Below are 13677 nucleotides of genomic sequence, written 5' to 3' on the forward strand. Positions count from 1 at the left end.
GGCGAGGGGGGTCGTTTACCCCACAGACACACGGGGGAAAACCAGCACGGGGCAAAAGACACTGTCTTTATACAAATACTTCAGCTAAAATAATACGTTTTTAATAATGTCTAAGATAATACTGGTTCAAAACAATCACTTTAGCAAAGTTTGCACTATTTTCTGTTTATTTTGATGAATAAAAGACATTTTTGTTCAATACTGTCATTAAAATATGTTAAAAGATTCTTAAAGCATGGAAGGAGATCCCATAATAATTTAATATAGGTTTACAGTAGTAACATTAAATCATATTTTATATGATATGATTAATATATTTTTAAATATGACTATTTCATTATAAATATGGTGATCATCTAAGTTGGACACCCAACTTAATATATATGATATTTACCATCTGAATCAAACCATGTCAAGAAATGTAAAAGTCTGCTGAGGCTGTGGGGTCAAAGAAAGGGTTCTTGATATAAAAATGTTTGAGAACCCCTATTATAAGGCAAACGGTGGCCATACTAAATACTGATTTGATTCAGTTAATTAATTGATGAATCTATTTGTGGCATTATTTTTGAAAACCTCCTCACTTCACAGCATTGTTTAATGCTGTGCCTGAATTTTCTAAATGCTTTCAGCTTCGCATGGTAAATTTCTAAGCATTCAGTTTAGTCTGAGACATTGTTTTCAGAATTCATATGACAGACTTGATGATGGTTACATCAGATTACTGTGTGCACTTTATATTCAAAACTTATATTCTCTTAAAAGAATACATTTACAGACTACATTATAAAAAAAAAACGGGAAAAAAACAGCTTAAGGCTTGATTCGATTGAATGATTATGAAATGAAGCACGGTTATATATCTTACAATGAACAATCATAATGTAACCTAGCCCACTTAATGAGCTCACAGGTAAATCATGTTTATATACTAAACCAGCAGTCAGGACTTTGGTATAAATGCTTTTACAGAGCAGTTTTATTTAACAAGTGCCTTATAGACATAAGACACCTAGTCATCAACAGAACAAAATAAGCCAACCCAGGCAGTACACTGAGTTACAAGTGGAGTGAAGAAATTAATACTCAAAACAAACCATTAATTCACCACAGCATTTACCTATATGTGACACCCTCACACCAAACCACTGCATCCAATGAAAGTAAACACCACCCGTGCGCCCACTGTCCCTCAAGTGCACCCGCCTGGGAAAAGAACAAACAAAAACACATTTAAACAAACAACTCCACAATCCTTCATTCCATTCTCATTTCCCTACAAATGTCATCAAAGAGGGACTCACTCGACATTTGCTTGTCACACTTAAAACAGTTTCACGCGAGTTCAAGAACTCATTAAAACCTCATATTAGATAAAGACAGTAAAAAACAAAACTCTAAACAGATAACAATCGGTGCCAGTCCTACAATAAAAATGCACACATTAGTACATTTATAAAACAAACAATTTAATAACTATCGATTCGGCTAATACCTTGTTTTAGTAACTTGTGCTTTCCACTGATATATTAATCATCAGCCCCGCTCATGCAGAATCACAATGCTGCAAACAAACAAGGAACATAACATTACACTTAGAAAATACTAACTAAAACCATAAAAGCAGTTACTACCTTGTTTTAGCAGTTTGCATTATACACTGAATCAGCTCGCCCCAGCCCAGAACAAACAAAGAGCCCAGCTTCCCATTCACCTTCTCGTCTACTGATCGTTTGTCTCACTTTAAATATGTTGTTTCACCTGGTCTTAATTGGTGTGATTATTAATTCTAACACCCTTACCAGTCATGCCCCACACAATTCTTCCCCAGGTCCTAGTGCCCCCCTCTCTGCCACAATAACGATAGAAACAAAACATAATGGATTTGCTTTCAAAATATGAAATAATAATATAGGTTAGGCTATATAAGCTAATAATAGGGTTAAATCATATCTTTGAATAAGTCATCATAATGCATAAAACAATTGCACATTTTTGTTAATTATAAGAATAGCCTAAGTAAAAGAGGAAGGCATAAAGGAGACTTTTTTGCTTGTGAATTTGATTTTGCATATGATTATTAGCATATTGGTGAAGTTATTCCTGTACGCGTCACTGAGAGAGAGAGAGAGAGAGAGAGAGAGAGAGAGAGAGAGAGAGAGAGATGGGCGTGTAGCCGCTACAGGAGGACTCGACTGTTTTCTTCTCATCTTCAGAAATATATTGATGTGCAAAATGCGGTTTACACGGAAATGTTGGACGATATGCACCATCAGCGTTCTGCTGATATTCTACAAAACGACAGATATTGGCAGAAATGAAGTGCATCAGAAAACTGGATTGACAGGGTAAGGGCTCTTCTGCTGTTACTGCTGATCTAATGAACGTCGAAGTCTGATTCAAGTCTATACGAGTCTCTATGAACTAGGCATTCATTTATGCGGATCTATTTGTTCATTTGTATCGTAAACTTCAGTTCGTGTGCCATAGCCTACTGTTGTTCCGCCTCAACTGATTTAGATCGAGTCACAGTCTTCTTTTGTTTTAGTTGAAAAGGCCATTTTATTCTCACACCCCCTTGTGAAAAAGAAGTGCACTTAATTGTATTGAATGTGCACTTTGTACTTCAAATCTGAAAATTAGGCATATATATATATATATATAACTAATTGCAGATAATGTAATATTAATAATTAAGTCACTTAACAGAGTACACTTTCATGACTGTTTTGAAAAGTGCACTTGTAATAATGGCACATTAAAAGAAGGCATACCATACATTACATTTTAAATCATTATGTTTTAATAACATTACATAAAAGTTTCAAAGAAATTGCATTAAAGTATATTTTATAAAGTATATAGTTAGGCTAAATAAATGTTTCTCAGTACATTCAGCACTTGAACCTTATTTCAAAGACAATAGAAGTAATTGTGAAATTACAGATGTACTTAAACTTAAGTAGGTCAAAAAACCTTACTTTTTATAAATTTAAAATATAATGCAGTTTAATTAAATTAAAAATAACATGCAATTACGTGTGTGAAAACATCACACATTACAATCATTTTGCCCTTCATTCAAAGAAGTGCTATTTAAAGTATATTGTTTAAGCAAAAATATGCTAAAGCATACTGTTTTTTCAGGGCCTATAGCTAAAAATAAAATTCACTTTTCTTTTTTTTTTCTTTTTTTGATACACTTTCCTGTCATTGACTTGTGTGTCTTTTCAAATCCTTGCTGAAGTAGATCAAGTATTATAATACCCAAACATAAGTGTGTGTCAAAGTTTTTTGGGGCTTTTGAAATAATGTAATGCGTTAATTTGAGCTGAATGTTTTAAGTTTAAAAAGCAAGGTCTTATTCACTGAAGAACTTGCTCTTGTTTTGTTTCAGGAACTGAAAAAAATGTGGTCAGGTTCATACTTGCTGATATGCTTCGCTTTACATGCTCTGCATTGAGGCAATTTTAGTTTTTCACAACAGATCATGAGATGATGGCTTTTAGTTCAGTGCCAAAAGATCATACACATTTCGAAAGACTGCTTTGTTTGTTATTCGGCTCTGACGTGTGTGTGCGTGCGTGCGTGTGTGTGAGAGTTAAGTGTTGTCAGGTAAGTGAGAGGACAGCAGACAGCTTTTGCTCATTAGATGTGGTTTCCTTTTGTCTCATGCAGAGTTGTTGCACATGGTTTTAAAAACAGAAGTAGAAAAAAACCCCACAGTAAATGTCAACTGCATCTGAAGTTGAGTTTCGATTTGATTTTACGTGATACAAATCTTTTGGCCTTTGTGCAGAGACAGTGTGCTCATTTGCAAAGTTTACAGTAACTTTTTCCCTCACAAAAAAAATAAGAAAATAATTTGTTCTCTTCATTGAAAAGTTCCAGAAGAATATGTTGTTTCTGCTTAAAATCATGTTTCTGTGTAAAATCATTAGCAAAAAAATTAAATTTAAAATAAAATTACGTTTATTTTTGCTACCGCATTGCTTCTCAAGTATCTTGATTCAAAAATGTTTTGATATTTGTACTGAAAAACTCAAAAACACTGAGTCAGAAAATCACGTTTTGCAGTGTAATGCTGTAACGGATGAAGCAGAATCAGAGGTGTGGATCTAAACGCAAGCTGAATTTATTAACTCAAACAAGACTCAGCAACACGGGGATCCAAATAATATAACGGCATCTTACAAAAACATAAAAACTGAAACAGAGAGCTTTAAACATATAGTGAGAACAAGAAACAGATGTGCAGGGTTCTTGTTGTTAGCTAAAACTGAAACTAAAACTACTACTTTCACTACTTTGTGAACCACTGTTTCCAAATAGTTTCTGAATTTGATCGACTCTTTTGAGTTGGGCCATATATTAGATCTGGTGATAGATCATATATTAGATCAGAAAAATAACCCCTACGACTAATGTTGAGTTTGCAGAGTAATATAGAAGTCATTGTGAATCTACTTTATCTGAAACTTTTTCGATCTCTTTAAATGTTGATGAACATCTGAAGCAATTTGATTCCACCTGGTCTGAAAATTTGAACACTATTGCTTCTTTTAAAGCTATGAATTGTAAGCCAAATTCTCGGCCATGGTTAAATGAAACGGTCCGTACTCGGCAAGTGAAAAGGAGATGGAAAAAATTTGGAAAACTATGACATCTTTAGAGAATCTCTGGTAGCATTTCAGAAGTCTTTGAAAGATGCAAAACATAAACTTTATTCTGATGTGATCTCTCGCAATGCAAATAAGCCTAAAATTCTATTTGCTACTATAAATTCAGTTATTAACCCTTCTCAAAGTCTGTACCCATATCCCTCTAATTTAAGTCGCAAAGATTTTCTTTGCTTTTTCAATGGGAAAATTGCTGCTCTACTACGCTCCAATATACCGCAATTACCGGCGGCTGTATCTGTACCCTCAACCTGTAGTGTTACTACTGAGTGGACTAAAGCGACTACTGTACTTTCAGTCTACATCTCCTTCAGCTCTGGCTGACACAAAGCCTCTTCCTCTAATGTTATGCCACCACGACTTTTTATTATTGCACCAATATTATTTCCTCTCTACATGTTGCACTGTAAAATGGGAATTGTCAAGTTCACATAATTGAATTTTTTCAATTAAGCATTAAGTTGATTTACTTAATAATTTTAAGGCAACTAAACACTTTTTACAGTGTGCCTTTAGGATCCATCTTCTGAAAATACAATGTATCCTTCCACTGTTATGCGGACGACACTCAGATCTTCCAGTGAGACGATAATTTATTGGCCTGTCCACGGGACATCAAAGCCTGGATGGCTGCAAACTTTTAGAAATTAAATGGTGATAAAACTGAGGTCATTGTGTCCAACATTTAGGGTTTGTTCTTGACACCGATTTAAAAATGGACAAGCAAATAAACTCGGTTGTCAGATCTAATTTCTTTTACCTTCGTCTCTTAGCCAAAACTAATCGAAAATCTTTGGAATGATCTCCCTCTTTCTGCAAAGTCAGTAAAGTCACTACCGAACTTTAAGGCCATGTTAAAAGCACATCTTTTAAAGACTTCCTTGGCATCTTCATGATGGGTGTTTGATCATTACCTTGTCTGTTTTGTGCATTTTCTTTCTTTTTTTTTTCTCTCCGTACTCCTGTAATTTTGTGTTTATTAGTGATTGTGAAGCACTTTGGGCAACAGCTGGTGCATTAAATGTGCTGTATAAATAAATAAATGAGATGAAATACTAATAGTGAAGCTGTGGGTTTTAGTAACTAAGAAACATATGCTAGAGCCTTTCAGTTTCTAAGCTATTTTATTGATAAATCACAGAACAGAGTTTACAATACATTTCTGCTCTACTTCAGATCTTCGCGTGATGTGGGCGCTACTGTGTGTGTGTGTGTGTGTGTGTGTGTGTGTGTGTGTGTGTGTGTGTGTGTGTGTGTGTGTGTGTGTGTGTGTGTGTGTGTGTGTGTGTGTGTGTGTGTGTGTCTCTGTGTGTGTGTGTGTGTGTGTGTGTGTGTGTGTGTGTGTGTGTGTGTGTGTGTGTGTGTGTGTGTCTGTGTGTGTGTGTGTGTGTGTGTGTGTGTGTGTGTGTGTGTGTGTGTGTGTGTGTGTGTGTGTGTGTGTGCGTAATGCAGCAGCAGTTTCGAACGGCGATGAACTTACCTGTACAATAAGCTGTGTATTCACGCGATCAGTGTTGAGCATCCAGATGGCATAATCAGACATATCCTGTGGAGCGCTCTCTCAGTATGCATTTATTTGTCATTTTAACTAAAACGGAGTGTAAAAAATGGACTTCAGAGATTTCTTATTCTGTTGCGCCCTCTATAGGCCATGAATGATCAGCGACTACTCGACTCGACTCGACGTCAAGCTTAAAGCGTCATGCCAGACCATTAAAGTCAACGAGTCTGTTCAACCCCTAATATATTGATGAATAATATATTGGCAGTGTTGGCCTTTTTTTGGATACTCGCTGATAGTGTGACGGACGGGTACTAGTACGCTGCATGTCTCTGCTATCAGACTGTATGAATGAGTTTGACTACATGAGCACAGTATTGAACCCAATGCTAGTCTCAGTACTGGTGCATATGCTGGAGTTACTAAACCAGACCCTCCTTCTGTCTGAACAGGAACTCGAGGGCGATCAGCACTCGACTGATGGTCAACGGCTCCGAGATGCCTCTCGGCAATGGTGTCAGTGATCTGAGTGACCTGGGAGTGGATTGGAGGCTTAATGCCACCCTTGTGACCATGATCAGGTGAGGAACCTGCACTATGTTAGGTCATCTAAAAATGTGCTTAATGTGAGACTTGTACGTTAATCATAGGCTGAGTTGAGAGGGATGAGTCCCTCTTAATGTCCAGAAGTCTATAACATCAAAACAAAGCATTCTTGAGGTTCATCCCGGATCTGCACCAGGAGTAATGGCGTAAGTTTATGAGCAGTGATATCATGCAGGGAGTAGGACATCTGACTGGACCAAAGATGGATCTTGATGTTGATTCAGATCAGTTCAATAACTGTAAAGATCATCAATTATGAAATGGGTTCAGTTCATCTATGAAGCAGCTCTGCAGAAAACAGCTCAGTTCAGTTCTCATACAACAGTCAGATCAATAATACTGTTGAATATTAAGTGTCCTCAACGAAACAAGCGACAGTGACGAACCCAAACTCCATCAGTGACAGAAATGGAGGGGTAAAACCAGGACCAGTTCATCTCTGGCCAAATGAATCAACATGATGTGCTTATGATTCAGGCTGTCACAGATCAGATTGTCTACCCTATAACTTTCTCAGAGCATGACATTATAGGTTCACTTTTAGTGTATGCTTTTGCAAGCTGGTTTAGTTATGAACTAATGAGAAATGTCAGTATTAGCCTGTAATCTTTTCCTTTTTTATCTGTTTCAACACATGGAAAGGAAGGACATACTTCGCTTCTTGGATGCGGAGAGAGACGTGTCTGTTCTCAAGAGCAGTTTTAAACTGGGCGACACATACCACTACGCTCTGGACAAACGCAGGACCTTCAACGTTTCTCAGACCCTGTACAGTTTACTTCCCGAAGTCTCTCCTCTGAAGAACAAGAGGTTCAGAACATGTGCTGTGGTGGGAAACGCGGGCAGTCTCCTAAAGAGCGGATGTGGGAAGGAAATAGACAAGCATGATTTTGTTATACGGTAATGTATTTCCTTCTTTGCAGTAATTGAATCATTACCGTCTTCTGGTAAGGCAGAGTCTATTACGGTCTAAATGGTCATGCATCTCTCACTGTATCCGTGTTTTCACCGTCTTCACCTTAAATCACATTTTTGGAAACCTGAACCAGGGACAAAAGCTCAACATCATTTAGAAACTTCACATGCCTAATATTTTCATAGTTTTCACCCCAAAATGAAAACAATCATGTCATTATGTTAGTATTATTTATATACTATTGTAGTTTTTAATATTTTGATTTTTTTTAATAATTATATTTTATTTTTATGTTTTTTTGTTTTTAACAAAGGTTTAGAAATTTTGTTGTGCTTTTGCCATTTTAAAATGTGTGTCTGTGTGTGTGTGTGTGTATATATATATATATATATATAGACATTTTATATATATATATATATATATATATATATACACACACACACACACACACACACACACACACACAGACATATTATATATATATATATTTTTTTTTTTTTTTTCGTACTTCAACTTGTTGCCTTGGCCAACTGAAATAAAATAAGTTTACATTTTTATATTTTATTTCATTCTATTTTTTTTTTTTTTCAATTAATGAAAAAGATTAAGTTTTATTTAACAACAACAAATTCACCATAAAGGTAGTATGTTCAACTTGTGCTCTATAATTCAAGTCTTCAGAAGCTTTGTGTGAGGAACAAACTTGAATTTGAAGTAATTATTCACAGATAATCTTTCCTTCAAATCTCCTCACACTCACTTTTCCACAAGAGAGGTCGAGTTCAGGCGGAAGATGACCTCTGACCTGACAAAGCTTCTCTTCTCTTATATCGAAATCCTCGATTTCATTAAATCTTCCCATTTTAGACTTCAGAGTCATGACTGCCGTTTTGTTTTGCTCTATCCTCTGCGCTTCCACATTCGCCATTTCTCACCTCCGTACGCTTTCTTACAAAACCCCATGGCTTTGCTTCAGAAGGCCTTCATTAACCCTGGAGTCGTGTGGATTACTTTAATGATGGATGTGCTTTTTGGAGCTTCAAAAACTTTGGCACTATTCAATTCCATTACAAAGCTGGGAAGAGCCAGGATATAATTTAGGGATTAGTTCACCCAAAACTTAAAACTCTGTCATTACTTACTCACCCTCATGTCGTTCCAAACCCGTAAGACTTTCGTTCTTGAGGGTCAGTATATTATGGGATAGTTTTCATTTTTGGATGAATAACCCTTTAAGTTTCACATGGTTGAATGGGATTTTTCAGATGCTCCGTCGCCTCAGTCCACATTATTAAAAAGCAGTGACATCTGTGTTTATAAAATAAAGTGAGGCGGAAGTTTGTTCCTTAAACTGTAATATCTCTAATCTTATCCTCCACCTGTTTTCGCTAAGAGAAGAAGTGTTTTCTCTGGTTCTTGCGCAGGTGTAACCTCGCTCCTCTAGAGGACTTTGCAGATGATGTGGGTTTGCGGTCAGACTTCACCACCATGAACCCCTCAGTGATCCCGCGGGTGTACGGTGGTCTTCGGGATGAGGCGGAGCGGGGGAAGCTCATCCGGCGCTTACAGCAGCTGAACAGCAGCGTGCTCTGGATCCCGGCCTTCATGGTGAAGGGCGGCGAGAGGCACGTCGAAACCGTCAACCAGCTCGTCCTCAAACACAGCCTGAAGGTGCGCATGGCCTATCCTTCGCTCCGCTTTATCCATGCTGTACGAGGGTGAGTTGTAACGTTTCAAACTCAATTACTCAATTTGAATTGAAGTGGAGAACTGTAATTAAAATATATATGTAATGAAGTGTAATTGAAAATTGAAAATCTGAAAAATTTATATCACTGTGATTTTTAACTAGAAAAGGGAAAGTTTGTCAAGACATACTTTAAAAGTGTAAAAAGACTTAATGTTTGAAGGGTTTTAATCCCTTTGTTGTTGTAGTTATTTTATATATTTCATGAAATTTAATCAAATAAATTAAGTTTATAAATAAATAAATAATTTTAGGGATGCAGCGATATGAAAATTTTGATTATTCTTTATATTTAAAAGCTGATAAACGATATATTGGGAAAGAATTCCCAACTTTCTTTTACAGTAGTGTTTTCATTATAATTTGATGTAGTCTATATGACAGACTTGTGCTGCACTTGTTGCACTTTACTATATCTTCCTTTTCAAAGTGATTTCAATCATATTTCTAGAAATTCAAACCCATCATGGTGAACAGTGCGCATCTGAAGTGTCTCAGCTGAAGGAAACAATGCATTATTTATCGGCCAAATTTTCTTATCGGGTCCATAACGATAACATTAAAAATGAACATACTGTATTTCGGCCGATACTGATAAGGTGGCCGATATATATCGTGCATCCCTATTAATTTTGGTGGAAGAACATTTCACTTCCCAGAATGCATTAGCTGTGTTTAAATTCTTGGAATTGCAATTCTGTATGTTGCACTTCCTCTCGCTGCTCTCAAAAATAATTTGTGTTCACATTCTGAACTTTCTTTCATGAAGTGGGGTCAAACATTTTCAGAGTAATTTCCAAATTTTAGCTTTCATTCACGTAAGATGCCTCAATGAGCACTGGCTATTCTTCTGTTTATATTGCACTGGTTGATATGACAGTTGTCTTTCCATACAGAAAAAAAATATATTGAAATATATTTTAAAGTGTCATACAATACATTGAAATATATTTGCATTGTTGTTCACTTATATTTATCATTCTGAAATATATTCTGAAATATAACAAATATATATGATGTTAAGTGTGAAATATATTTACATTTATAACATGTAATGTAAAATATATGACAAAATATATGGTCATAAAATGTTTAGCTTGCTAAAGAAGGGTTGAAAATGTATTTTGATCATAGTAATTCCTCTACCTTTTCTCCAATACACAACAGTAGGCTACCATATTTCACTACTGTATTATGACACACAGCTATATAAAAAATTGTGCTTACATTTAAATGACTGCAATGTAAAATGACAGATAGTTGCTTTCCTAGGACTATACGGCCATATTAGGTGGCACGTACCTAACACTAAGTGCAATTATTAGATTTATTGTTGTTGTTTTATTGACATCTTTCCTGAAGTCATTTAAATATTGAAAATATGCACAATATTTATGATGCAAGTATAACAGTGACACTCCAACAGTGAAGTGCACTTAAACAATAGATAGAACTCAGTGTCTAACACTGCATACACACACTATTAAATAACTGTATTCAATTCTGTAAAAATAGGGGAAAAAACTCTGCATTCTGTGTGTTATTTCCTACATAAAATTGTCATTTTAGGCCAAATATATTTCAAATATATTTCTTTTGTGTATGGGTTGAATTTATACTAAGATTGTAAATTTGTAGGAATATTAAAAATTGTCCTTTACTGACTTGTCTTCAAAATAATCAAGCAATTAATCTGTGAATCATTAACGTTGATACTGCAAAACACATGTGGAGGACTCCAGATATAATGTGCACGTAGCTTACTTTTAAATTTTAATGTGAATATATAATGTGAATATAAAGGGGATTTATGTTTTATAGTGCTATAGTAGTTAGTTAGTGTAGTAATGTGTAAAGACCTGATGACCTCTAAATGTCAAAATATCATGGAGAATTTGATTCCCCATTTCATGACCCCTCTCAAACTTGCCTGGGCAATTGCAAATGAAAGAAAAGAATATATACATATTACACATTTACAGTTAACTGTGTCTGCTTCATTGTTACTGGATGTTCCTTTGCAGTACATTCTGTCACTTTTCACAATACTGTAGAAACATTTTTGGTTAAAGTCCCCTTGTGGTAAAAATCTAGTCTTTGTCTATGTGGTGTTATTAAAATGCTTTAAGACAAACCATGTGTAAATTCATAAGTCGACAGCATAAGTATTTTCTGCTTAAAACTGCAGTGAACCAAAGACAGTCTCAAAAACACGCTTTGAAATCGCTGGTGTTTCTGACGTCACAAACTACCTTGTAACCAATCAGATCAACGTGTGATCGTCAACCAGTGGATCTCTGAGCTGAGTGAGTGAGTGGAGGCGGGGCTCATTTGCATATTCATAGAACCGCGCATACTAAATGAGGCAATAATGTCATTTTGGTGATCAAAGATGAGTTTTAAGGGATAAAGTGATTGACTGCAGGGGGACTTTAACAGATTAAAACAAATGTACGAACTGAATGTACTGATCTAATACACATTTTAAATATTTTTCATTTCGACCAAAAATATTCAAGCCACCATCCTAATAATTATAATGTAAATACTATTACACATTAATACTTAACAATGTATTTTTTATCTCTTAGGTTCTGGCTTAAAAGTAAGATAAATATCAAACGACCCTCTACTGGATTGTTGATGTACACGATGGCTACACGCTTCTGTGATGAAATCCATCTGTACGGATTCTGGCCTTTTCCAAAAGACACCGACGGAAATCCTGTTAAATATCATTACTACGACACACTAAAATATCGGTATTTTTCCAGTGCGGGTCCCCACCGCATGCCACTGGAGTTCAGGACGCTCAAAAGTCTGCACAGCAAGGGTGCACTGAAACTCACAACGTCGAAATGCACATATTCTTGATCCGCAGCTCGCGGACGAACACTGTCATGAGGAGACGAGGAGTGTGCCTTCAACTGGAAACTGTGACCGGTTCATCTTGGGAGACTTTAGATTGGTTTACTATTAATAATGTGCAATGTTTTAGATACTGAATAATCTAAAGGCTTTAAAATGGCAGGCGAAACAGTCTTGCTTAGTGCTGAGATATTATGATCTATATTAATGTCTCACACAGAAGATGCCAAACATACTGTTTGAGAGATTGTTGTCTGTTTCTCTATACTGTACTTTTTTAGTATGTAGAAACATGATTATGTTTTAATTTATACAGAGATTCTGTATGTATGACAGACTATATAGCCTTCAAAACCCTCAAATTTTAAAACTACTTCAAACTTTCGGGTCAAGGCTTTCTCAAGCCAACATCAAAGTCTGTCATGATAAACTTTTACTATCTAATGGTGTTTTATCATACAGGTCCAAGATTCTCAACCAGGTAAACATGTCCAAAAAACAAAACAATTTGTGTAAAATATACATTTTATGAATTTGCTGTGGGTTACAATCGAAGCAGATCAATCAAAGGGCCATTTTTTTTAAAGTGATTAATAATTGTAAATGATCTCTTTTATAAATTATACTGAGTTCACATTTCTGGTTCGGTGTCAATGAACCTTATGTTTACACCTAAAAAAACTCTTTCTGAAAAAGACTGAATATATTGAATGTTGTCCAAGTCATTTTAAATCATTGTACTGTATGTCGTAATGTGTTGGCACGCTTGAAACAGATGTTCATTTATTGTTCAGGATAGTTCTGTTTTATACTTTAGTGTTGTTTTTTATCTTTTATTTATGTTGTAATGTATTTTTAAACATGCTGGGTGCATTTCTAAGTGTTTTATACCATTTGTATTGCTGTAATTTTTTGAAAGCTTTAATGTTGATTTCAGTTTGCCAAATTTCTATGTGGAAATACATTTTATACAAAAGCAAAAAATCTGCTTGATTTGAATTTGTTGACACTTCTGATTACTTGATTTCTGATTGGCCTACATATCACATATAATATAATTATTTTGAAATATTGCAATATAATCTAACCTATGCAAACCGTTTCCACCACAGTAAAAAGTTATGATAATGGAAAACTTTCTCATAATAATGACTTCTAATTTTTACAAGATAATAATGACCTGGCATCTAATGTAACTAGCCCTGTGTTGGTCTGGCTGTCCATCCATGGTGTTTCCCAGCCTGTGACCCGAGACACAGATACACTCCGGCATCCCTGCGACAAGCCGTCTGGAAGTTGGATGAATCGGTGGAACTCTGCTTATTTTCTTTTCTTTGTTAACAGGATTTTGGTGGTGGCA

The 13677-nt window shown here is 35.6% G+C and overlaps 1 protein-coding gene across 1 annotated transcript; it reads left to right on the plus strand.

Annotated features, from left to right (window-relative positions):
- The first annotated feature begins 2149 nt into the window (after positions 1 to 2149).
- Positions 2150 to 13295, plus strand: st8sia4 (ST8 alpha-N-acetyl-neuraminide alpha-2,8-sialyltransferase 4). The gene is made up of 5 exons (XM_081353982.1): positions 2150 to 2348; positions 6633 to 6761; positions 7429 to 7686; positions 9127 to 9420; positions 12041 to 13295. The coding sequence occupies exons 1-5, from the start codon at positions 2227 to 2229 to the stop codon at positions 12321 to 12323; spliced, it is 1086 nt and encodes a 361-aa protein (XP_081210108.1). The 5' UTR covers positions 2150 to 2226; the 3' UTR covers positions 12324 to 13295.
- Positions 13296 to 13677: the final 382 nt, after the last annotated feature.

The sequence above is a fragment of the Scardinius erythrophthalmus genome, assembly GCF_964197995.2.
Source record: "Scardinius erythrophthalmus genome assembly, chromosome: 23".
Taxonomy (NCBI): Eukaryota; Metazoa; Chordata; class Actinopteri; order Cypriniformes; family Leuciscidae; genus Scardinius; species Scardinius erythrophthalmus.

Bases quoted from the DNA above. Each gene is read 5' to 3' on its own strand.
- st8sia4 (XM_081353982.1), top strand. From the start codon at position 2,227: ATGTGCAAAATGCGGTTTACACGGAAATGTTGGACGATATGCACCATC. The intron at 2,349-6,632 runs GTAAGGGCTCTT...CTGTCTGAACAG, and splicing joins CAGAAAACTGGATTGACAGG to GAACTCGAGGGCGATCAGCA. The intron at 9,421-12,040 runs GTGAGTTGTAAC...TTTATCTCTTAG, and splicing joins TTTATCCATGCTGTACGAGG to GTTCTGGCTTAAAAGTAAGA.